Source organism: Triturus cristatus, chromosome 3_1 (assembly GCF_964204655.1).
Source record: "Triturus cristatus chromosome 3_1, aTriCri1.1, whole genome shotgun sequence".
Taxonomy (NCBI): domain Eukaryota; kingdom Metazoa; phylum Chordata; class Amphibia; order Caudata; family Salamandridae; genus Triturus; species Triturus cristatus.
The window spans coordinates 892,707,593-892,735,402 of NC_140583.1; the positions used below are offsets into that span (position 1 = coordinate 892,707,593).

Sequence of the window (27,810 nt, forward strand, 5' to 3'; positions counted from 1 at the left end):
TTTATTTTATTTTTTAGAAACTTTTTATTTAAGTTAATAATACAACAATACAGATCTGCATACGGTATTATACAGTCTCAATGTTATTTCTATACAGTCAGCTGTTACACATTTCCACCTTAATACACAGTTAAGTCACAAGATCAGACCACTATTTGCTTGTTTTCCAACATAAAACAACACAAAGCAACATGTCTAAACCCATCTTACCATCCACCTATCGACCGTGGAACAAACTCAATTTTGAACACTTAGAAACACAACTAATATCCAATACAGATCTAGGCACAATACATTCTGCAAAAAAAGTATATGAGTGGCGACAGGAAGCTTTTGATGTCCTATTACCACTAAGAACAATAAAACAGAACAAAGAAAACTGGCACCTTGAAGAAATACAGAGCTAAAATAAATTTACACAGCAAATTAGAAAGCTGCAATGCACCTGGCTCAAAACAAACACTAATCAAGACAAATTTCACCTACAGAAACTTATCAGATTATACAAGGCAGCAATCAAAAAACCTAAGAACAATATACTATTCATATTGAATTCAAAATCCTAAATGTGCAAATAAAGAATTTTATAAAAATTCTCCCTGAATTTCAAAAACCAAATTGCCTAGAAAGAGCTCATCGAATTACTCAAAAATTCACAGACAAACTGGCAAATCATTACACAACCAAAGCAGACATGTTGGACTCCTATTAAAAACAAAGGAAGACCACCAGCACTAACCCTGTTCCAGAAAATCTCTCCAAGAGTAGGCTAATCCAACCTGTGCATTCCTTCCAACAAATATCACACAATTAATGTATGGATCTGGTCAAAGCAGTTAGGTCGGCCAGCAGCCCTTCTGAATGGTGTCCACCACAAACCTTCAAGAAAATTCTTCTAACTACCTCTGCTGCCACACCAGTCAGAGGAATCATCAACAATTCCTTAACTACTGGAATATTTCCAGAAGACCTTAAAAAGTCATACATACGCCCATTACTAAAGAATACGAATCTGGACCCGCTTAATTTCGACAAGTACAAACTAATTACAAATGGATCTTTCCTGGGCAAAGTGATGGAAGGAGCAGCATTCGCCAAGATGTCACAATTCATTGAAGATAATTCCATACTTTCAGACTTCCAAACAGGATTCCGCCCAGGAAGAGGCTCAGAATCTGCCCTCATTGCCGTCTGGGATGATCTTAAGAACACAGTTGAGCAGAACAAGGTTGCTGCACTACTTTTCTTGGACCTCTCAGCTGCCTTTGACACAGTTGACCATGACACTGATACAGAAGCGTATAATCAAAGGGGGGACAACAGAGCTAGTTATTTATCGAGGTCCTGATACAGAAGCTCTACGAAGCATAGACGGGGCTGACCTCGACTGGAGCATATCCTACGTTCAAAACAGAACAAATGTCATCTGTATCCCCCCTTTCCCATCCAAAATGCACTTCACTAAAGCAGGGGTTCCTCAAGGCTCCATCATCTCACCTATGCTTTACAACATCTACATTAAGTCATTACTGATACTGATCAATTACTTTCTCCTCACATGCAGTAACTATGCAGATGACACACGAAAACTCCTCAAACTGGAATGTCCCAAAGACATTAGAAACTCACAGATTTTGTAGCTGACCCAGAGCCGTTGATCAGTGGATGACATGAAGCCATTTAAAAATGAATGCTTCCAAAATGGAAATACTCACACGTAGCAATTCGAAAAATGATGATCCACTCGTCGCCTGGACTGACGATCTGGGAACACTGTCTAAAGTATCTAAAGAGGTAAGAAACCTCAGGATTTCCATGGACTTCAAGTGATCACTGAATGCCCAAGTGGACAAACTAGCAAGTTCAGGCTTCATTACTATAAATACTCTGCGATACATCTTCCCCCACCTGGGATTTGTTCTGTCTAAACTCAATTATTCAAGTAGTCTCTACCATGGATCATCTTTAACAACTATGAAAAGACTACAACTGATTCAAAACTCTGCTGCCAGACTACTCTTACATGTAAAGCCAAAAGCCATCTTTGCTACCTCGAAGGCCCTACATTGGTTACCGGTTGCCGGAAGATTCACGTTGCAGCTGTTTTGTATTACCCATAAAGCGATACATGGAACAGGGCCACTCTTCATCAGGAATAAAATCATCAAATGCATTCAATGAAGGAACCTCCGGTCTAGATTGGCACCTTGCCTCAAGATCCTACCATACAAGAAAAAAAAACATAGGTGGCACATCTTTCTCTGTCCAAGCAGCCAAACTATGGCACTCTTTGCCCCCAAATATAAGATCCATGGATAACTATCTTATCTTCAGAAGACTACTCAAGAGTTGGCTCTTCCTGACATAACAACAATACTCAAACATAAATGTTCAGCATATCCCTGTGTATGTGCATTTATGTGGATTATATATGTGTATCTAGATACAGCCACAGTATTTAGGTGGCATATGTGTGCGGACGCGGCAAACCCGTCTACGCGTATTCGGATGGGGCCAGGGGCCACCCACCATGCCCGTTTATCGACCGACCAGCCCCTACGATATTCAGGGAATGCATTAAGGACACTAGAGAGGCCTATGGCTGGGTCTTGCTACCACTCACTGTGGGTAAGTGAGGAGAGCCCACGTTGTACCAACTGCCCCTTTACCCCTAACCTAGGTAAATTGACAATTCAGCAAGACAATATAAAGTTGGCCCTTGTTAACTGTTCGTCCCTGGCTAAGCATAAAATAGAAATCCATGATATCCTCACTGACCATCAGCCTGACACCATGTTTCTCACTGAAACCTGGCTTAATGAGGACTCCGCCCCCGACATACTGGAAGCACTCCTCAATAACTATGGCATGCTTAGACAATATCTTAGCCGCGGAGGTGGAACAGATATCATTTTTTGCCTGTCTCTTAACTGCCTTTTGGATAAAATCCAAATAGAAAGTGCTGAAGCGGACCATTTCACCCTGACGAGAGCAAATGACTCTATCATGAACAGTCTCTTAATCTATCGGCCACCGGGTCTGCCTACTGATTTTACAACAAATCTTGCAGAATTGGCCATGCAACTTGCCCTGCAGTACACTAACTTTTTAATTCGGGGTGACCTAAACCTCCACATGGAGGATCACCTGAAGACTGAGGCACAAGCCTTACGCAAAGAATTGGCCAGCTTACAAATAGATCTAAAAATCTATGGCGCCAACACACTGGCAGGCCATTTGTTGGACCCCATTTTCTCGAATCATCCGGGCCTGGTGGTTGAGCCACCAACCCCCATCCCATGCTCCGATCACCACCTTAAAATTTTTCATATCCCCCTACCTCAACCACAACTTACGGAAAAAAGTGACTCTACCCTTCCACGTAGGAAATGGTCCAGGTTTAACTGTGAGAGCTTTTCCAGCGCACTTCAGAAAAATCCACCTCTACTAATAACGACATTAATTTGGCCAGCGCTTCAGTAGAGAAGTGGATCACGGATGCACTTGATGAGTCAGCCCCCTGGACCCCTAAGACCCTAAGAGAGGGTCTAAATCAATGCCCTGGTACAATGTAAGAGATGAGAATTGCCAAACCAGGCTGTAAGCACCTAGAACGTAATTAGTGGGTAGCCTTCTCGAAAGAAACTAAGGTAGCTTTTAAGATAGCACAAAACAAGTACCATTCATTACTAAAAAAGAGGCGCTCAGTGTATTATAAGGAGAAAATTGATATGGCAGAAAACTCATCCAAGGAACTATTTGCTCCCCTTAAAGAGCTCTCATCTCTTGAGAGGACATTGATTACTCCTATAAGTTCTGAGGAGCGGTGCAATCTGATTGCCAATTTCTTCCTTCAGAAAATATCCAGTATATACAATTCCTTCTCGGAGGATGCCCGTAATGGCCCTATCAGACAAGAAGAGAAACCTATTGAGCTGGGGTTCGTGCCCCTGGGGGAATTCAGGTCCCCCTCCATGATAGAGCTCAAGGAAGTGGCCTTAAAAATTAAATCTGGCTCCCCCGCCGATCCAGCGGCACCAAGCAGAATAAGAGAGGGCATAGAACTGATACTACCCTTTGTACAACAACTAATAGACGCATCTTTTAAATGTGGGGAGTTTCCTAGGTCATGCAAGCACGCGATTGTCATACCTCTAAAAAAAAACTCAGCTAATACCGAGCTGTTGGACAATCTCCGTCCCATTTCTCTACTCCGCTACATCTCTAAAATCACTGAGAAGGTTGTGAATAAACAATCAGTGACACATATCAACTTACACAATCTTCTTCAGTCCACACAATCAGGTTTTAGGGCATCTTTCTCAACTGAGTCAGCACTCCTCTTTGCAACAGAGTCTATACGGAGACTTGTGTACGCTGATCAGATGGTGGCCTTGGTCCTGCTGGACCTAAGCGCCACCTTCGATACAGTGTCCCACAAATTACTACTTCACGTCTCCAAGTGTGCGGACTGGACGGGGTAGCACTGGTGGATGCGGTCCTTTTTAGAGGACCATAGCTTCCAGGTTGCACAGCACCCTCTTAGATCTAAAACTCTGCCACTCTTCCAAGGGGTTCCACAGGGCTCTATTCTGAGCCCTACCCTTATTAATCTGTATATCGGCCCGCTGGCTGATATTATGAACAAATACAAGATCTCTATGGTGTCATACTCAGATGACACCCAGCTTGTAGGACTCTTGCCCAAGACTCTTGTGAGCCAGCGACACAGTTCTCTTCCTGTCTCAATGATCTGGCCTCATGGATGTCAAACAACTGCCTAAAAGTGAATGGCTGTAAGACGGAGGTCATGATCATTGGGAAATCCCCCTCCATTTGGGGCTCAGCCTGGTGGCCAAAGAGGCTGGGGTCTGTCCCCACACCGAAAACAGAAGCAAAGAATTTGGGAATGTGGCTCGATCCAAAACTTTCCTTCGAGTCCCGCACTAGAAAGGTAGTAGGGAAATGCTTTGGCACACTCAAGATGCTAAAAAAAACCTTAGACATTCTTCCCATATCAGCAAGGAAAACTATATTTCACACCTTGGTGACCTCGCAACTTGACTACGGGAATGTCCTATACCTAAGTGCGCCAAAATGCTGCCTGCAACGCCTCCAACGAATTCAAAATGCGGCAGCACGCCTTGTTCTTAATTTACCAAGGGGTGCCTCAATGACGAAAGCCCTTGATTCCCTTCACTGGCTGCCAATTGGAAAGAGAATCCTTTTCAAAGCCATGTGCTTCTCTCACCGGAGCATACAGGGGAAAGGCCCCAGTTATTTGCATGATTTTTTTAACCCCTTACAATCCCAGTCGACAACTCAGATCGACAGGAGCTCACCTGCTTAAAATACCTAAGATAAAAAAGGCAAGGATAGGAGCACGCTCATTTGGCTACCTGGCAGCCAAAAACTGGAACACACTCCCACCTCTGCTGCGCGCAGAGAAATCCGAGCCAACATTTCATAGAGGCCTGAAAACATGGCTCTATCAGCTTTAGTCCGGTTCTCCTTTCCGCTCTAGCGGAAACTGCTTCTAAGTGCGGGGACACACCTGTAGGGGTAGCCAGGGGCTCTATAAATGACTTATTATTATTATTATTATTATTATTATATGTGTATTCCTTTGTATAAATGTGTATAATTATGTTTATAAATATAGAGATATTAGTTAGTTCTGCTTAACAAATGTACATATTGCTTATGGTTATATTATTCTATGCTTAACTTGCATATAGGTAACTGCATAAATAAGAACATTTTTAGCATAAATATTTATCTACAATTACTTTACTATTACATTTTAAAAACCTTATAAATTATAAAACAAATAAATGAGCTTAAAGTACAGCAATACCTGAAATTCTGAGTTTACTAAATGAAAATTAAATCTTGATATATTACTGTCCTTAGACATATATACCTTCCATGTACTTATGCATCTTTATATTTATTACTGTACTCCTAATTGAGCATATCCAATGCACTACCCTATAGCTCATTCTATTCCTCTCCCAATATATCCTCTACCTCGGCACTCTGACTCATCCTAAACCTCATTCCACTGCTTTCTCCAATGCACTACCCTATTTCTCTCCCTATTCCTCTCTCAATATATCCTCCACACCCTCTCACTGACTCATCCCAAACCCCATTCTACTAGTATGATCCCCATAATAACCTCTTCCCTCGTCTACCCCTCCTTGCATCTTCTAAAACCCTCCTATTATTCAGATCTCCCATAAAAGCCTTTCTCAGCCCTTCTCTCCGACTCTTCTCCCTCCACCTCCCCTTTGCTCATCTCAAACCTCCTGCTACTGCTATGATCTGCCAATTAAACACTTTCTAGACTCTTCCTCTTCCCTCTTCTATACCTCCCTATTATTTTCAATCCTACTAGCAGACTTACATGTCGAACGCACAAATTAATTACATATTTCCCTATACTAATTCACCACTAATCCTTTTTGAGTTCTGGAGTAACATGCTACTCTCTGAAAAGCCCTTCAATGCCTTGTCAGGGGTAGCAAGTGCAATATAAATGCAAACCCTTCCCCCTTCCATCCCTCTACTATCCCTTTTCAATCCAACTAACAGACACACATGTCCACCGCTCAAACTAATCTCATATCTCCCTATACTAAATCACCACTAATCCTTTTTGGGTCCCGTAGTAGCCTGCTACTCACCAAAAAGCACTTTCACGCCTCGTTAGGGGTAGTGAGCGCTATATAAATGCATTAAAATTACATTAAAGTGCTCAAGAGCGGCGGTGCACTGTGAAATGCTATAGAACATAAAGAATCGCCAAAACACGACTGCTCAAACCCAAATCTACATTTGGCAGATACACAGTTTACACCAAAGTCACAAACATTCAAGTCAAATATTGTAAGGTGGTGAGGGGGCCGAGGACAAGTGTGCAAGGAGAACCTAAGCAGGAGAGGAGTTTGACGTACTGAATCCATTTTTAAAAGGAAGGCTGTCAGTTGCTCTTTGTTATATATTCCCATGCCTCACCTCGCCGTTTAAACAATGCCAGAAGAAGAAATGACTCACATCTATCGTGCTCATCCAAGGATTCATTCTCTTCCTTCGAGCATTCGATCTTAAAAATACACTTCGGCGTTTCCAAGGGTAGTTCTAAATAATGATGAATAATGTAATATTCCCACGTCTGTTGTGGGTGCATGTTTGGAAGAATCTGGCATGGGGTTTAACAAACCTAATTGAAACAATGTCCTTGCAGCTGATATACCACAAACTAGCCCTGGAATTAGAAGCAGTTAGTTACTTTAGTTGGATCTTGCGGAGAATATGTACTGGTTCAAAAAGTTCAGTGAAGCTTATTGGTCACATTGGACTTTGACCTGGAATAAGACTATCTCTTCACTATCCTGAATCGCTCATCTAGTTACCGACTTAGCTAGAGACCTTCCAGGTGAATGATTCTGACCCAGACCCATTGTCGTGGCTCTAAAGTAGCTATGCTCCAGCCGCCCAGCGCGCCACCCTGCCATATGATTGGCTCTGCTCTAGCCCCGCAGTCCACAGAACTGGTGGGTGGTACCACTCTGTCGCTCATGGGTCATGACTTACAGTAGATTCTGCAGCACAACCGAGCCTGACGTGGACATCTGTGCTCCAGAACCACTTACTTGGGACTCGCTTGGACCCAGGCAGACTGACCTGGTACTATGGCTCTGTCACAACCCTGACAAACTGAGCGGCAACTAGCTTTTCCGAAGCCCCACTCCACTACCTTGAGGCTGGGAGTATCCCAGCAGGCCCTACTTCACATGGATCTAGCTGTGACCCAACCCCGCTGGCCTGACGCGAAACTGGTCCTGACGCAGCTTTGCTGGCCTACCCTGCTCGTTTATGTTGCTTCCTAACACACATCAACATCTTTTTTATTCATGGACTTTTTAAATAAGGTCAACACTCCAATAAAATAACTCGTTTGAGCATGATCTGATGAGATACCTGGCGTTTCGAAATATGTGTGTGTTTTGTCGTTTTGTTATGGGCTGCTCCACATAAAGTTAGAGGGGAGCGTTTGCCTGTCTGGCAAAGGGCTCTTGGGGTCTTGAAATTTGCCCGCGATTACCAAAGCGGGAGGGGAGATTCTGGTTGGCGAGAGTTAACTTTATGTTGGTCGTGTTTTCAAAAAATGGACAGATGCTGCTGCTGCATTCTATAAATAAACTGATCCACGATTCCGGAACTGTGTTCTGTTGGCCAGTCAGTACCCAAAATAAGTTATGGGGAGCTTTCATTTAAATCGCACGTGGGCTCAAAGGTTGGCATTTAGCCAGAGTTAAGGGAAACGCATTGCTGTACCTCATTAAAAAGGATAAGATGGCAGGATACGTCAGTGGCTTTCTGCCCCCACGTTGTGGGGTTTTGAATGCCCTTGGCATGGAGAACTATTTAACAAACTTCAGAGTGACTTGTTTCAAAAAAACAAAAAAACTTTTAACGTTTTACTGTCGACGACATGAGAGTGTTTTCCGAAATGATACTGTAGGTATGTGATTGGAAGGTGCGTGCATCACCTTTTCAAATGCAAGTATCCATGAAGCTTCTGCTGGCCCATGGTACTGGAAGTGGGAGGAGATGAACAGTGCTTATCCCAATACTAATGTATCTGCAGGCAATATGGAGTCAGTGACAGAAGTGTAAGCACCTTGCCTTTTGACTGTGGAAATCTGAAGATGGAGCAGAGGGCGTTGATGTAGGTGATCGTCGAACATGCCTCACCCCGATGGTCTCGCGCCGGGACACTCACGAGTAGCCGTGCTCGTAACAAATTCATATAACATAACATGGCGATAATAAAGAAAGTGATGACATTTAGATTAGCTCGTGGTCGACAGGGTAGTCAAATAACTTTGAAAACAACTTTTTTTGTATTTTATTTTCCTAAAATTTACACTGGATGAACTGATAAAAAATGTGAACTCTGTATTATTTATTTAAATAGAGAAAAACCTTTTAGATAAATAAATCGCCCAAAATGATTTAAAGTAGGCGCTCAAAGAGTGGCACTCATTTGTCCGTTGGATGGATTACTTATATGTGCATCGGGTATACTTTTGAAGACAGAGCTTCGACACTTGAGGTAAATCACTACAGTTAACATAATTCTATCTGTGTTTAAACATTACTGTCTTTTTAATTAGGCGTAACTTACATCCAGGTACTAGGGGCCACTTGCTATTGTGCGAACATAATACAAACAAAATACATACAGACAGGGCCGGACTGGCCGTAGCGGGCACCGGGCAATCCCCCGGTGCGCCGCACGTGGGGGGGGGGGGCATTTTGTTACAGGGCCGCTTTTGAAGCATAGCTGCAAAAGCGGCCCTGTAACAAAATCGCCCAAAAACCGGCCCTGGCAAAGAGCTCAGAGACACAACCAACCCCCAGGGGAGACGGGGGGGGGGTGCGGCCAAGCACTTTGCCAGGGCCGGTTGTGGTTCCCAGTTCGGCCCTGGATGTGGATGGGTGTAAATGTAAGGTACATCTTTCTCTTTCCAACCATGCCAGATCTGGACCCCTACTAGGCATAACAATCTCACATTGGACAACCCAGTGCAGTAAACACCTAAGCAGACCATAATCATTGGAAATACCACTCGGGATCTGCAGAACTGTTCACAAGCACACCGAAAACCATAAAACTGCACTTCTGTCTGTCACACCTCATCATCCACCACACTGCTACACCCTGGGTCCCATTCAATGATAACCGTAGGTTGGTAGTCCTTACTCTCGACATGAAACACCTTACATATATGATCACACAACAACAACAAAAAACACCCTTCCAACCAAACACCCTACATAGTACAGCTTGCTACGCCGGTAGGTAAGCATGTCAGTGCCTCACACTGCGGTAGTAAGCGCTATATAAATGCTGTTATACAGTGCTGCAATACAATAGAATGAGTAGGTGTTATTAAATTGGGCAGTTCAACCTTTGTTTCTAGTGAGTGCAACATTTTTTTTAGTTAACGTAGTAGGCCAATTTAGCAACTGTTTCTAGTCCAATTTACTCATAACCAAACAAATACGTGTAGGCTAATCACCTTTCATGATTATTTTAATGCATGAGTGGACATGAAGTTTCAAAGGTGGTGTGCTCTTCAGGGATTGGTTGTTAGCAGAATTGCATATTAAAAAACATAAACGTTTCACGGTCAGAAATGTGGGACTTAGTGACAAAGGATTTGCTGTAAAGTGAATTAGTTAGTTCCACTGAAAGTAAGTCAGGAATGGAGAAGTTACTTCCAAAGTCAATACCTGCAGATCATTCAAACATAAAATCCCATTTCATTGAACCTAAAAATAAAAGGAATGTTAAACATTCAAGGCCTCTTTAGGAGTGCCCTGACACTAATCCATTTAAATATGTTCCTCCCTGAATCCCTGGAGTGACTGATACCAGAGCATTATTATCTTTGGGAGATGGAGAAGGCGTAAAAAGGATTACAACAAGTAAGATGCTGAGGGTCTCCTTAGAAATGAGGATTTCCCAGAAAAATTGGTAATTCCCATTCTGATTGTCCTGGTCAGTCACCTATTTTCACTGGTATTTCAGCCAGCAACTTGGCTGCTTTCATCAGTGCAAAAGGTCTGCAGAGTTATCATAGAACTCGGAATCCCTGTGTGGCTGGTAACTAAATTACCAGTTCTACCAGGATTACCAGGGATTTTGTAGTCAGACCCTTTTGCTATAAACTACCTGTGTGTTTTGCTCATTTCAGTTACATGTATATTCTCAGCACACTTACCTTAAATTCGATTAGCCATGCTCACTTTCCTGTCACTGAATCCCAACCTACCAAGGATTATTCTACTCTGGTAGTACACCATTTGTCATTGCAATCCGAAAAAGGTTATCTATAAATGGTAGGATATTGTGTATTTAATTTTGGATTTGGAACTCTTTCTCTGATGTGGTGCCATTACGGCTCAATTAGGCAAGTGTTGTTTTTCTCACTCAGGAAGGTCACATTAGTAACTTGAAGATACTGTGAGGTCATACTGTGTTTCAAAGACAACTCTTGTTCATCACACCTGGGTTCGGATATCCTTCACAGACCATAAGAAATAGGATGATCTGCAGTCTTAAACTTACTATTAACTGGTAGTTCGTGTATACCCTCAAAAAACTATAAAGTTACACAGAAGTGTAAGTTTACCTTTGTGAATCAGGCCGATTACACGATTAACCCCTTCGATGCTCATGACGGAACGGTTCCGTCATGAGCATCGGTTGCGCTGTGCGGATGACGGAACCGTTCCGTCATGGCCCCGCCCGCGCTCGAACCCTTCAGCACAGCGCGGGAATCCGCGCCGCGCTGAAGGGGTTAATGGCCAAGGCATAGCTTCACCAGGTCAGCTGAAGTAGTGCAATATGGACGACGGGCACACATCTGCCCTTGGTGAGGAGATCCCGGTCCGAAGTGACTGTAATGCCACAGTTGAATATGTACGTTCCAGAGGACAGACATTACCAAATGCTTCCTCAGCATTCATTTTTATAAAAAAAATTCAATAATTTGTTCACAGAATAACCATGTCGTAATGAAACTCCGAAGCTAAACGCTCCAATAATTTAAAGTAGCCAGTCCCAAGACTCTTTTGAGATAGGGTTTTGCATTGGTAAAGTTCAATCTAATAGCTAAATCCCAAATTGTGGATGAGTATTAAGAAATGTGGGCATGACCTCATAATTTGTCATCATTTTTCCTCCACAGAAGAGATAAAAAATGTGCATTTGACATTGGTAGCTGTTTTAAAATGTTAACAAATGTTCATTTTCTTTTTCTTTCACAGACTTTTATAGTATTGAACAGAGGGAAGGCAATCTTCCGCTTCAGTGCCACTTCTGCCTTGTATATGTTAACTCCTTTCAATCCTCTCAGAAGAGTAGCTATTAAAGTTTTGGTTCATTCATATCCTTTTCAAATGGCATAAATGTTCTATCATAACAATCATGTTTTGATAAAGTGTGTTGTGTTGTAATTTTGATGAAGCCACTGAATTATATATTACATTGTTATCAATTTGCGTCCATGAAATACTGGTAATTTCTAGTATAATAGTGCACGTTTTCTGATTCATAATTTGAGAGGTAGTTGTGTACTGTGAACAGAGCTTTCACCCCATCAAGTGTTTCTGGGCTATTCTAGTTAAAAGATTTAGGCTGCTTAGGAGGTAGACTTTCTTTTGTTCTGAGAACATGCTTCACCAACTCACAGAAGCAAAGACCAGCACTTTGAGTGCCGCTGTGCTGACCATGGATGTTTGTGTAGGGTACTGCCAAGCTGGAGACGTGTAACTTGTCCAGCCATTCTTCAAGGCAACCACTGCTTTTCAAAAGAAATGAAAGACCTCCTTATGCCTTATGCCATGAGTGCAAAGAAAGACCTAAAGACACGTAAGACATCACCCACTTTGCAGCTCACCTTGCTAGAGTTTCTTTTCCTTCCCTTGTTGCCATCATGCTGCTCATATGCCACTAGGCCCACAGGCCCACATGGCACCTCAAGGATCACATCACCCAAGAAGCAGTACTCACCCATTCCCCTTGAGTGCATTGATTTGAGCAGTCAGTCAGTAGTAACCAACGTGCAACTGCAAATTCAATAAAAAAAACAGTAAGGAAATTACAAAACTCCCTCACAGAACCTGCTGACTTTGCGTTTCAGACAAGGTCATCATGACCCTGTGCCACATTGCTATTATGCCTTGCTCTGATTCTCTATAGTGGTAATTCATGTAAGGCCCCCTGTGCATACCTGGGAGAGCTAGATTGTCTATGTTACTCATTCAGGACATAAAAAGAAAGACATATGTACTACATAGTGAACCTTCAATTATGAATCAAAGTCTTAAAGGTTTTAAAAAGTCAAATCACGCTGTCATTTATTGGTGGAGCCAAGAGAGACCTGCTCCTTTCGGCACAACAATCAATTGTAAACTACACCCATTCTAACTCTCACTGACCATACTGTCATCATACGTCTAGGCCCAAATACCTGTGGCAAGATAAAAGCAAGCCTCTGGTTACTGAGGCACAACACCAAAATGATTCCTAGATAGGCTATATTGCAATCGAACCCTATTTCAGGCAAGCACCTCCCCACAGTTTAGTATGCTGCTCATCTGTTAATGCACTTTGGCACAAAGTCATGTGTATGAATCTCTACATATATGCAAATGCAATACACATGACATTTATTGATTAACTGTTAACCTCTTCCATGCTCATGTCGTCTCCCGGCCGTCATGAGTCACGATGGGCGTGTGCGGACAAAGGCCGGGAGACCTCATGACCACGCCCACGAATGGAATGTCCAGCACTGCGGCAGCGCTGCGGCGGAATTTGTGCCGCAGCGAAGAGGTTAACAGTCTCAGTGGAAACTGTACTTCAGTGTCCATAACTCCATTAAAGAGTAGCCTTGACTGCGCCCTCTTAAGAGGCAAATCCTAGGAAGGAGGCATTCAATGAGTTAACAATAATATCTCGTTCCTGAGCTTACAAGAACTACAGGTGTTTCTGGTTACACAATTGCAGAGACAGTATTACATTGCATAGTATCTATCCCATGGATAAACCCAACCAACAAATGAGGAACACAGGAGTAATCTTTGACTGAGACTTAACATTTGCGAAGCATGTCAACTGTGTGGTCAACATGACAAATTCCCGAATTTAAACTCTCGACTCTAAATAATGCATTTTAGTAGAGCTTACATTGCCTGGTTAGATTACGTAATGTGGGATATACTGGCTTACACAAAAACTCATTGACAATTTAAAATTAATACAAAATCAGACAAGGAGACTGACTATCAACTCGAAGCAAAGGAACCACATCAAACCCACCTTAAAAGCGCTCTACTGGCAATTGATGTAGGTCAGGATGAGCTGTAGAGTTGGATGGACCTATTTGCAACTACTGCAGTGTTCCCACTAGGCCCACGTGTCACACTGTTTTAGGCAAGGGCCCCAGAATAATGAAGAAGAGGGTCATTGACTATTTGAGGCAAGGGCCCAGAAATAAGCAGAAGTGGTTCATACACAATGTTGTAAATAAAAAGGTTAAATCTGCCAAAGCAAATGCTGTGTTTCAACCAAAGGTCAAAGGGCAAAAGCTTGGTGTATGTCTACCATCTTGAGGGTGCAGCCATACTATCTACTCTTCAAAAATCTCTAATAACTGATCTGGTCAAACAGCCATATGAGTGAGAAATGAAAAATAAAAATGCAGCAAATTGGAGTACTAGATTGCAATATTTCTTGCGTGGACAACTGACCCAAAATGCACCCTTGCACTATCTACAGTCTCTTTTACCCCTGCCAATTACTGCTATTTATCCTTATCATCAGAACAATGGACTGCTAAATTTCCCCTAAGTGGCTGTCAACTCCATTATTAGCTGTAAGTCACTTATCTCACATTTGCTATTTAGGATCCCAGCTATATTCCCTTTACATTTTGCATAGAAATAAAACATTGAAGTGGCAGAGTCTGGCCGCCAACAGTGATGGCCGCCTTAAGCTCCCGCTCCACTGAGTTGGGATCACTCAGGGGACGCAGAGCCAGGACCATGTGACATCCAGTAGTTCTGGTAACAGAGGGGGTCCGTTGGGCTGTGGTGACCTCTGTGTATGGACTTGGGCCTGATCCTGAGCTTTGGTGTCCGTGGGCAGGCTGCAACATGCTTGATCTGACTTCAGCAGACCTGAGCATGGAGGTGACCTGTGAAGTCTATAAATGAATACAGACCAGTTTGGTAGAGATGCCTTCTGTTTATTAAGTACAGCCTTAGGACAGACCTCATCCACACTCAAGTCCCAGCAACTGACTGAGCTTGAAGCACAACACATTCCATCATAGAACCACCCCACATTCTAGATGACTATATCACCCCTTAGATACGGAACACCACATCACCTCCCTCACCCAATGCCACAAAAGAAGGCAACATCACCCTCACAGAAATTTATATAAATAAAGTGAACATAGTAACCTAAAGAATAAATTCCTACCCAAAACAAAGTGCATAAAACAGCAATAATTCTACTTCACACAATCTTGTAATCGGTGAGGTATCTTTTTTACACATTGAGGCCTACAGACACCAACATGTTCATTTTGAGCTTTGCCAACGGTTGGCACATCTTCCAGAGTTGGGAAATTCTTAGCCACCCTGTTCAAGTTCCAAATTCTGTGATCATTAATTTTTATTGCATTGTTGAACACCTTGATCACTTTGAAGGGTTGACTAACTTTTGAGGTTCTACCACCCTCCTTGGGAGATTTTAGCTTTACCCAGTCCCCACATGTACCACTTTGTTCTTGACCTCCTTTCTTGCATCATACCACATTTTCATCTTCACCATCTCTCTCCACCCGTTTGCATTTTCACCCTGATCATCAAACACCATCCGTTTCTCTAAAACCCACATGGGAATAATCACTGTGTTGGACACTCTACTCTTGAACAAGTGAAGAGGGGTTACGCCTGTAGAGGAATGTGGGGTTAAGCGGGACTCACACACCTTTTTTCTTATTGTCTCTTCCCAATTCAACCCTTATACTGCAGCTTGCCGCATAGTCTCTTTCAATTCCTTGATAAATCTCTCCACCACACCATTACTTTCTGGGTGATATAGTGCCGTCTTATGTTTAGCCCTCTTGCTCTCAGAGACTCTTCTACTACACCCGCAGTGAATTGAACCCCATTGTCAGAGAGCAACGACATGGGGAAACCCTCTCTTCCAAACAGGTCTTCCAAAAATTCAATAACAACGGCAGACTCCATAGAACACACAATCTTGACCTCAGGCCAGAGTGAAAACATGTCTACACACACTAATGCATACCAATCATACAATCATAAGACTTAATCTTCATGGGACCCATGATATCCACAGCAATGCCAGATGGACCACTCGCCTTCTCCCTTAACACCATGGGTTGCGTCCTGCACTTCAACACCTTATCATTACGTGTGCACTGAACACTGTTCCTTACCAACCTCTTAATGCCTGCATCCATTGCAGGCCACCAATATCCTTCTCTGACCCTTTCTTTAGTCTTGGCGATGCCCATGTGACTAGTATGAGCTCCATCAAGAAACCTTTCCCGTACTTTAACTGGGGGAACCAAGTTACTGCCTCTCATGAGCAAACCATCAACAACTGCCAACTCATCTTTGACATTCCAAACCCCCCTCAATTCTTCATCAAACTCCTTTTTATCACACCATCCAGCCAAAACAATTCTCATGATCTTTTGCAATAATCCATTGTCCTTCAAACCATCTCGCCAATCTTCCTCAGAAACAATACCCTCAGAGATCAGACACACATTGACCTCTTCATCTAAGTCCTCACCACCAAACCAATCTCCATCGTCAGGACCTTCATTCTCCACATCAACAATTCTTGACAAGCTATCTGCCAAAATATTGTTGTCATCCAGCAAATATGATACAACAAATTCATATTCTTGCAAAGCTATGACACAACAGGTTTTTAAAGAAAAGAAAATGAGGTAGAAATGCCAGAGAGCAGCAAGAGTTTGAATTTTTGAAGTTCTGCTTATGTCACATGAAAATAGTGTTGAAGCCACACTATTCCTATTGCTCAATCGAGCATACACCCTCCTAATTCTCTCTTCTAAATGGCAGGATTGTTAATGGATTGTGAAGCGGAGTCATTCATAACCTTGCCAAATATATTACAACACTTTCATGCAAACATGTCTCCACTTAGGGCAAGTGTAAGTGTAAGGCATAGGAACTAACTGGTAAAACCAGAACAGCACCGTTGTTAGTCAAATGAAAAGGCTGAGATTAGATTAGGCAGTGATTTTACTTGAGACACCAGACCCCATTCCCTTCATCAGTATACATCTTGTGATATTAACTGATTAAATACATATGGCATCAGTCAATTAGGAATTGTTATAAGACTGGATTATGCTTGCAAATGTCTAATGTATGCACATTTAATATCCACTCGATGTTGACTGCGAGGTAACTGAATGCATATAATTGAACAAGTCTGAGCACTATATGATTATGCAAATGTGCATGTTCTCTAATTAAGCTAACGATTCTCTAAATTCCTTAACTATACCTTACATTATTCAGCATGCTCATCATGTTCACTATTTTAACCAATTGTGTGTTTATGACCTTGAGTAACCCACCGGAATGGACCAAGAATGTAGAGTAAGTATGATAGATTACTTTTATTTTTGTGATTTAAACTGTCCACATTGTGGTAGTTTCAAAAATGCAAATGTCTGCATATTTATACAGAATATAAACATTCAAGTGTATCTATGTGATGTTTGTGTTACCAACAGACTGTATAGTGATGTCTACAGATCTAATCCTATCTGATGTATTCTTTTAATATATGGATACAACTGCATCAAAATCCAATGAATATGCTTAGATTTATATGTTCTTTATTCAAAAAGGTTATTGTTGCATGCATTTACATTTTTGATCTAAACCCACCAATACTCAATGGTTTAAAACAAGTAAGTATTTACTTTTGTGCTATTGTTAGTCATGTCTGTATTTGTGCATTTGATGCTTATAAAAATGTTGATGGCCCCATTGGAAATTCTGGGGCACATGTAATGAGGCCCCCATTAGACAACAGGGTTCTAATCTACTTATTTGACAGGTAGACACAGAAACAACCTCACTAACTCACTTTAAGGATGGAGACTATCGACATAATTCTTCCCAGAGAAGTGTCAGACACTCCTGGAATAGTAGCCAGCACAAGGAGGGTAAACACAAATATTGTATTTTTGCATTATGACTGTTTTCAGTAACACTAAATCAAAATCAATAAATGGATAAGCAAATGTGCCTCATACTCAATGCACAAATAGAGTAACTTGCAGACATAATTATAGAGGATTGGTGCTGTGTTTCATGTTTCAGGTTCCCACAACCTATTCTGATAGTTATAGTTGTATCTATTTACTCAAGGTGTGATTTTTATGATTGCCCAAAGAGGAACTAAATTTTATTTCCAAGTACCAGTGAAACCTGATATAACTATAGAATTGTTTTATTTGACCATTTGGGGTATTTACAAGTGCATTCCAAGATTCAAAGGGATCTCTGCATTTGAATAACTTTGCATACACTGCTTACACATTTTCACATAACTTTTTAGTAATTTGATTAACACTGTCTACAAATACTGGCTTAATACTAAGCAATCATGCTGTAGCTACAAAAATGGTACATTACTTTTTAAATTGCATTACTGTACTAATGATATGATAGATAATTTTGATAACAGTTTAATTACCTAAATAGTACAGAACTAGATTACAATTACAGTACACTGCAGAAGTGGGGATAAGATACAAATTGAATTTTGAAGAGTATAAAACAGATAAGGCTAATTGCAAGAGACTGGGAATTTAGAGAGGAAGAAATAAGAATCAAATAAGGAAGCTGTTCAAAAGATCAAAGACTCAACTTAAAGAATTAATGTATAATGTGAAAGATTGGTCAATTGAATGCAAGGTTATGAATTCAGTGAAAACACTCATTATAGTGAATATAGGGGATTTTCTCAAATGAAATAAGTGACTGTCCAAAAAGATTTAAATGCAAGTAAGACCAATACAAAAAAGCTACAGATCCCAAATTGCACATGCGGTTGGAAGGTAAAACCCACCAACAGGATGTTATAACACATTTCATAGTGTAATGTCCAATTGGGGACATTCACAGTCTTTACAAGTACACTTCTAAGAGATGCAAACATTTTTTTTGTAACAAACTTTATTGAATACCATATATTATTCTCTAGATTATTATAGCCATTACATTGTGGTATTCTTTGTTTTCTTACTGCTAGCACATGCTAGTCTATGCATAATGATGTGTGCACGCAGGTATAAGCCAGAAGTGTTTCAATGATACAAAAACAGCTAGTATGGTGCAGAGGTAAAAATTGATATTACTAGGTTATCAACATAATTCCTAACATTTCCCCTTAAAGCCACCCTCCCTCCACCAACGTTCTGGCCCGCCAGGTCCTAATACTTATCCTGAGAAACTGCTAGTGTGGATATCTCTCGTCAATTCTTTCTGCTGTTGTGCGGGATCACTTGTTGTAAGTTCGCTTGGCAGTTACTGCACCTAAAGCAGCACAGCTTGGTCTTTACTGTGGAGTGGGAGTAGCTTGGCGTGGGAAGAGATCCAGTGTTTTAAACCCCTCCAGCATGGTTTCCCATTCCATTGAGATGGGGTGTTTGCCCAATCCACATGCCTCTTTGTGCCTAATTGCCGCCCTCTTCGCGCTGCTCCAACATACTACCTCGTTCTACCATGCAGATAATGTAGGTTGTCTTGTGGATTTCCATTGCATGGTAATAGCGCATATAGCTAGTAGAAGGGCAAGATCTAGGAATCAAAGTCGAACTTTGTGGGCTCTTGTGCACTTGCGGAGACCCAGTAGGAATTCAGTTATATTATCTTCAACCTGTAAGTGTGTAACCTCACTAATCGCATCGCGCACCCCCTCCCAGTAGTTACTAAGATGGGGAAAAGTGGACGAAGCCCGCCTCCTCAGACTTGCATCGAGGATAGCAGTGTTGGGTGTCTGAAAACATTCAGTGTAATCGCCGCGGGGTTAGGTAGGATCTCTGCAGTACCATGCTTTGTATAAATATAGATTTGGCATTGCGGGACACTCGCTTAGGATGCTCCAGAATACTTGTCCATGCTTTATCGGACAATACACAATCAGTAGTTTCCGCCTATTTTGTTCTCAAGCCAGTGAGTGGGACAGATGCCTGCGCCTGGATACCAATGTACAACCATTTAATAAGGTGATGCCCCTCACCCATATAGTATAATGTGCAAACTAGTTCATGTGGTGGAGGCTCTTGCCGCTGAGGAGCCCAAGTCTTCTTTACGTAGGGCAACACCACGGCGTGTGTTAAGTAAAGGTGTCCTGGTGCACCTGTGGCTTGTGCAACATTGTCATGGTCAAGGAGGGTGTTGTCGTTAAACAAAGACCCAACCGTGTCCACACCAACCTCCGACCAGGACTGTAGTCTTGCCCTCGCGAGTCTGCCACCAGGGGTTGGTAGCCCCAGTAGTGGGATGTTTCCAGCTTAGGGAATCGCGCCTGATGTATAGAGCAGTGATTTTTTAAAACACTGGAGTGCCGTCTTGAGAAGTGGGGGCGCTAGCGGGGGAATTTTGCCTTGCGGCAACAGTAGTGTGTGTAAAAAGCCTTGATCTATGTCCCGATCTGTGTAGCCTATTTCTTGCAGATGTCTACCTGCCGTCCAATAGGAGAGCCATTGGAGCTGACAGGCATAATAGTAGGCTCTAAAGTCAGGTACCCCCAGTCCTCCCTTATGTGGTTCCAGCTGTAATTTGTTAGGCTCACCCTGCCGCGCCTGATGCAAACACATTTTGGCATTTCTGATGATACCTGTTTGAAGACAGTGTCCATTATTTCCAATTAAAGCTGCCAGCTTCCTCTTCTTCTGACTCACTGTTAGTGGCCATTGCCATCTCACCTTAAACATAAAGACAAACTGAGGAAAACTGATCAAAAAGAGAGTAGTTTTATGTCATAATTGTAGCATCCTGTTATGGGCAATTTTAAAGCATGTAAATGTTCATAATGCTCTGAAAAGAATTACATTTTTTCTATTTCAGTTTCTTTTAAGTTAAATGTATCTTCTTGATTTTTATAACCCCATCTCAGGATAACATTTGTTGGTTCCAGACCATACAAATTGTAACTGTTATATTGCTGTATTTATAGGTGTTTTGATTCCTCATTAGTGTCCTTTAACCTACTGTGGAATTATAAATCTGCCACAGTACATGCTGTTTTTCTCAGTCCAACATATAGTTTCTGACCACGATAATAAATAATCAATAGAAATATGTTGAGCTTTCATTTGTTTTTCTTAGAGCGAAAGTGTCCTGTGTAATAAAAACAGAATAGCAAAAAATGCTTAATTTGAGAAGGGTAGCTACAGGGCCCATAATTAAATAATACCAGCAGGACCAGATAATGCCACATTTCAAAATATGGCTCTTGCAACACCTAATGAATGCAGTATTCTATATTATGATCATGACTCAGCCAATGAGGTCAGTACAGCATGTAGCATCAGTAATGCATAACATTAATTTTCCCAATTTAAAACATGCTACGGCTCTAGCTACTAATTATTTTATCTGCTCATTTTTCAGTGTTTTACCATGTAGTCTACAGTCTCTATAACTCCAGATTTTCCTCAGGATTCATTGTTTGTATATTTCCTAAAGTGATGAAATCTGATAAAAGAATTTCCCTTGATGAGTTTGGTTGAACCTGCTAAATCAGATTCATCTGATTTACAATCTTTTAATCCATGATTTATTCAATGAGTGACCTATTTAGTAGACAATAATTTAGATCTCCTCCTTCATCAAATTCGATCACTTTAGGTATTCCCTTTCCCATAAGTTGGTTTAACAGTATTACCCTTTAATTTTGTTTAATTTTTTTACATGCTATAGTCAACCCAGCCAAGATCACTACATTTGGTTGGGTTTTGCCTCATCTATCATTCAAGTCTTACCATTCTCTCTACTGTTGATCCAAATTTGCGCTTATGCTCTTTCTCTAATTGTACAATCTGTTCACTGGATTCTACTGCAGCAATAATACCATGTTCTATAATGACTCAGGATTATCATGCTCCTTGATTTTTATAGGCTGATGATAGCAAAATCTTTATGAAAGAAAGCAGGATTCCTTTAAATGTATATTCACTAAATAGAACCAACTATAAACAGGTAAAAAATTATAAATACCCCTTCTTGAAATATCGTCCTTTTAGCCACACAATTGTGTGGCTATGGCACCTAATTTAGCTACAGAGATGATTTATATTGTTGAGAAAGTGTGCCCGCCTTCTGACTCTCAAGCCAAAGCACTTACTCCTGAAAAACTTGAAGAATTTAAAATCAAATCAATCTTTATTGTTAGATTAACTAAAATCGTTACAAATGGTGACATATCAGGATCTACCCCCCTTGCCACATTCAGGCCCTTCATAATCCCGTCAGGCAATACATGGGTTATACTAACACACCATGGACAGACTAAATTGACAGTTAAGAGACACATTTTTGGTAACATGCAATTGTGAATAAATAGTGGTCGGTGCAGTTTGTTAATTATTCGGCCTGGTATTCTAAATGCCATGTTGTTATTGAATTATAAAATCAGGTACCGTGTACTGTATGCATTTCACGCAATATACCGGTTGGCTCCGCCCATTTAGTACCTGTAAAAACAAATATAATTTGTTGTGAAAAAAAACCCATTACAATGTGCAAGAATCCAGTTTAAAAAAACAGGAAAAAATGATGCTATCATGATACCTATTCTATGAGCAATAAATATGAAGTAAAAGTCAAGAGTATCATAGAACATGAATTAAAAATTGATAGTTAAAGGTTCTAGTGCAAGAGAAGCTATTTGCGCATGTGTGATCTAACAGGTTGTAGTAGGAAAGTAATGTTTGCTAGTGTTGACCCACATTTGAACAGATTCTGTTTTCTTTAGGGGGAAGGCTGGGGATCCAGTAGCTGAAGGCATGAGTTGTTTTGTGTCTAAAGGTGATGTGCCAGCTGCCTTTTTTAGGGCCCTTCCTACACCATTAATATACTTTATGGTTCGGGAGATTCATCTCTGATCTGAAGAGTTAAGGCAGGTCAGAATGGCTTGCCTGCAGGTACGCACCCCTTGTTGGTTCCGTAATGAGCACAACCACTTTCGCCGTATGTCTAGGGTAGACTTGCAGAGGCATATGGTGTGGACCAGATTTTCTGTAGCAAGAACACAAAGCCGGAAGGTATTGTCTCCTTCTGTCCTCAGCCAGGGACTGTTGTGATATTGGGACTGTAATCATTCCCAGGCGGTAGGTCAGGTATTTCCTTTATATCCTGGTATTTAAAACCTCGCCCAGGTACTGCTGAGGTCTCAGGGTGTTGTAACTATTCAGTGTGACCCAGGCGTGAGAGATTTTTTCTAGGGATGCCCTGTCTTCTAATGAGGCAGTTATTTTAGTGGAATTTGAAACTGTTCTTTTAAATTGATCGTGGCTCACTGCTGCAGTCCATAGTTCTGCCAATCCTAGCTGGTTGATCATTTCGTTTATCGAGCGCGATTTGTCAGTAACTCCTCCCAAATATGATGGTTGATGAAATTTCCCTCAGAATTTTTGAATTTATGACAGAGTGTGACTTTCTCCCTGGAGTTGGATTTATTTAGGGATGCTTCACTCCCGTTCCTGGGCCTTGATGACCTTTGCTGCTGGTGGAATGTCCAAGCTGCTTTATATTGAAGTACCCTTTCACTATTAAACGAAAGCTTGGATGTTGTTCTTCCAGTTTGATAATATATTCTATTAACTTTTTTGATAACTCCCCACGCACTTTTAGTTTTTTTGTGGCAGATAGATGTTTATTAGTGTGATTCCCTGTTCCTTTCCCCTGTTTGCAAGTGTTATCTGGCATTCCACTTTGAGAGCTGTTGACAAATAAATTCCTAACCACTTTTACATTGGCCAAATTTTGTGGCCATGGTGGGCGGAATCACAGCATATGAGAAACCCGGGATTGATATTTGGTCCGATGTCCAAGTTTCCTGTAGTGCTATGACTCAAAATGTCTGGCGGTATTTCAGTGTTTCGGGGTCATTGAGCTTATCCTTCAAGCCATGGATATTCCATGAGCAGAGTCTTATGTTAGATGTCATCTGGTTCCGCCCAGTCTCTGTAACTTCAGTAAACCTTGTCGATGACTGTCGTTTGATTGATCCTGCAACCCACCACCGTTTACTACTCGTAGGCTCCCCTCCCTGTTGGATCATTGAGTAGGTGTTTGTGTCAGGCCTTTGTCTTCAGTTGCCCTCATTGGCGTGGCACGTTTCTCATATCTAAAGACTGAGTAGGGCGGGAGACGGGCGACTGTTTTGCTGCCGAGTGTTCTCTTCAATCATCAATGGATGCAGGTACCCTGGTTCTGTGTAGATTTCCACAATGATCCCGCAGATGAGCGTTTTTTGGGTTGTTTCAGTGGATCTTCAAGTGACCTTGGTTGTGTCAGTGTACTGCCCAGGCACAGGATTGATGAACTGGACGGATTCTGTTTTGGCTGGTGGGACTCCAGCTAGAGTAGAGATCTGCCTCAGAAGTCTAAGTTTGTTCCCTCGGTTTTGGATATCTTCGTTTCCTTGAGAGCTATATTTTGGGTAAAACAGAGTTATTCTTGGTTGCCTTTTTGGGCGGTTTTCTGAGGCTTCCCTCCCCTCTAGCATTGTGTGTGTTGAGGCTCCATGGGTTTCACAGGCATTGACGTGGGTTTGGTGGGCATTTAGTGTTTCTTACCATGCCAGGAATTCCCCCTGGTTCTTTTGTACTCTTGCGTGGTGTATGAATTGTATGTTGCATCATGGTCCTTGGGCATGTGTAGAAGGGATGTATGACGTTACAACGCATGCTTTTACAACGCATGCCGTTACAACGCATTTTTTACAATGCAAAATCTGTTACAACGCAAGTCTTTACAACGCAAGTCTTTACATAGACTTGCAGTAGATGGCGTGCTAACATTAAAAAAGGGTAATTTACTATTCTAACTCCAGTCCACGTTGCAGTAGGGAAGGTGTTTGGATAGTAAACTACACTATTTTTAATGTTAGCACGCCATCTAGTGCAAGTCGATGTAAAGACTTGCGTTGTAATGGCATGCGTTGTAACAGATTTTGCGTTGTAATAGTTTCGTTGTAATGGTAGTGCGTTGTAAAAGTTGCGTTGTAAAGGTTGTTCCCCGTGTAGAAGGTCTGTCCCTGCCCTGCTGTTTCAGACCGTCCTTTTTAGAGGGGTGATACTTTCAGGCTTGGCGGACCTCGAGGTTGGTGAGGGGCAGTATTTTATTTCATGGATGTTGTGTCCCTTATTTGCGGAAGTGACGACTCCTAGGCCCTGAGTGCCTTCTAGGCCCTAAGTGTGGGTGGCCATTGTACTGCCCTTTTCCCTGTTTTGGTAAAAAATTGCTGTTGACACTTTTTGGGGTGCCTTCAATGAGGAGGCTTGTTCCGTTTGTCTTTGGTGAATGCTCTGAGGGTGTTGCGGTAGCCATTGTGTTGGCCCTTTGGGCTCCGTGCTTGGTGACTGTGGCTCTTGGTTGTAATTTGTGACCTGTGCTATGGGTGCTGTGGTCGATGGCAATGGGTCACTGCTAAGCTCCCCTGATATTGGGTTAGGTTGGGCTTGAGTGGCATAATTCCGTATCTGCGTAGTTTTTGGAAAATGTTGTTCAGTGATTTCTGTTTTTGGCTTCTTTTTGATTTTGTTTTGTTTCCTGTTGTAACAACGAGTTGAAGATCTGCGTTGTTGGATGATTGATTTTGCATGGAGTCCACCTGTTGCTTCCTGACCCTGTGTTTATTGTGTCCTTTGTATCAACCAATGGCCTCTCTTGGGGGGCTGCCCTTTGCGGGCCAGGCCACTTTTCTGAGTGGGCCTGTGAAGGTCCGTCAGCTCTTCAGTTTGATGTCTTGGTAATCGGGGTGTCTTTGCTAGGGTATATTCACACACCCCTTGTGGTTGGTTCCGTGTTTGTCTGTGACTTATTTGTAACTTTCAGAGCCTCTATTACCTCCCCCAGAACTTCAGGTAGGGAGCCGAATTTCTCCAGGATTGGGGAGCATGTGCATCTGAGGGTGAGCTCCATTGTGTCCTCTTAGGCTCTTTTAATTAACCTGCTCAGGTCGGCGATTTTGTGATCGATTACAGCCACATGGGTTGCAACAGTGTTTAGCACCTCAATTTGTATGTCCATTTTGAGAGAATGGTATGTTAAAGCATCGACCAATGAGGTCCAGGTGCTGTTGTCTGACTGGCCCACTGGTTTGTTAGCAGTTGTAGGGAGTGGACTCCTTGGTTTGGAGACAATATCCTCTCTTAAAGACCACTGTGTGAAGGATTTGCTAACATTTTCATTTAGAAGATTCCTAACTAATGTGTGAATATGTTTACCATGGATACTTTTGCCATTAATCAATCCGGATATACACCAGTTTAGAGTGCTTTTATTAATTTTGATAACATTTTAATTAGATTCATCAAATTTTGCTCTATGTCAGAACCAAATGTTTATTGGGTTTGTACATTCATTTAGGCTTTGTAACCTCTTGACTCGTGTGAAAATAACTACTAAAATTGGTAATACACAAGTTTGCTTTCTCCTAAATATTTTGTATTATCCAAGGACTGCTCCAGTGGTCATTAAATGCACCACTGACCTAACTCTTTTAAATAAATTGTTCTGGTCCCTCAAATTGCCTTTAATTTCCTTCCCAGCTCTGTTGGCAACTCCTGCCAAACTCTTTGACAGCCAGAGTACTAAGCAAGCAAGCATCCTCCTTGGGAGAGTGCAATGTGCATGATGCTGCTTCATTAGTCTTGAGGCATGGATTCTCTCTTGGGCCTTGATAATCTTTCATAGCACATAGATTTAGACCCATTAGCTGCATTTCACACCAGTAACCATTTTCATTCCTTATTAGAAACCAGTCATGTTTAGATGGGCATACAGAGTATGGCTCTGAGTTCATTTTCTAACCAATTGCCTGGCCCACTTTTTTCATGTCATATTTTTAATTTTCATTGGGTGGTGAATTCAGTATCTCTTTACTCAGCAGTGTTCTTTTGAATTGTTATATGTCTACCTTGACAGCTCTGATTCAATCTTTCAGATTTTCCTTTTTGGTTGTATGTCAGAATACAGTTCGATAATCAGCAAAACTATCATCTGATAAACAAATTGTGCCATAAATATTGCTTAGAAAATTAGTACCACTTTGGGTATTGATTTCCATTACTAACTTTAATATGACGGTGTCATTATAAAGGATAGACTATTTATGCCCAACAAAATTTTGTGTACAATATTCTGATTCCATACCAATTTTATACGGTTGCCAATTGCATCCATATAATTTCCAGCTTCACTAAAGATCTGGATGCCATTGCCTGATGACTTCAAAGGTAGTTGACCATGATTGGAAATTAGTTGGGCAAAACATTTTAAGCCTAAACTACAGTAGTTGTGAGGTTTGATCTCAGGTCTGCCACTTCTAGTTAATGCTGTGCTTTTTAGCCTGAGTCTGTCTGCTATCTTACAACTCATCCCAATCCATTCTGAATCTCAGAATTAAGTTTGATCAGACGCCTGTTGATACCATACTTTAGCTCAGTTGCTTCATGTTAATTATTTTTGCCATTTTTAGATTGAAGTTAATTGTGCATTTTCTTTCTACTTGAGCACAGAAATTGTTAGTTAACATCAGAATTTCATCTTGCATACGTAATGTCATCTTCTTGTACTCAGTTTTTGTAATGATGCTCCATAGCTCACAAAACAGTACCAGTATGTTCAATCTGGCAATTCTTCATTATGAATGCATCAGGAATGATTTCGGCAAAAAACATTATTTAGCAAGCCTATCATGGTAACAAACCAAGCATCCTTCATTTCAGGATCACAACATTCCTCTCTCCCTGCGCAGTGGGATCAGCTAGTTTGGGTCTTCTGTGTGTCTCTAACAATAACTGAAGTTGTGGAACTCTTTCCTACTTCAATTAAAAGTGCCCATGCACTAAATGTCCTCATAGAAATGGGCTTAAAATATGGCTCTTCTGAGCTAACTTT

General features: G+C 41.5%; 1 protein-coding gene across 6 annotated transcripts in view; it reads left to right on the forward strand.

Annotated features, from left to right (window-relative positions):
- LOC146861244 (sodium channel protein type 2 subunit alpha-like) overlaps positions 1-27,810 on the forward strand; it is a 905,823-nt gene that overhangs the window by 230,691 nt on the left and 647,322 nt on the right. For all 6 annotated transcript variants that reach the window (XM_085645403.1, XM_085645408.1, XM_085645407.1 and 3 more), the window contains exons 3-4: positions 11,848-11,965; positions 17,172-17,262. In XM_085645403.1, the coding sequence (XP_085501529.1) occupies positions 11,848-11,965; positions 17,172-17,262 (209 nt within the window). The remainder of the gene's footprint in view (positions 1-11,847; positions 11,966-17,171; positions 17,263-27,810) is intronic.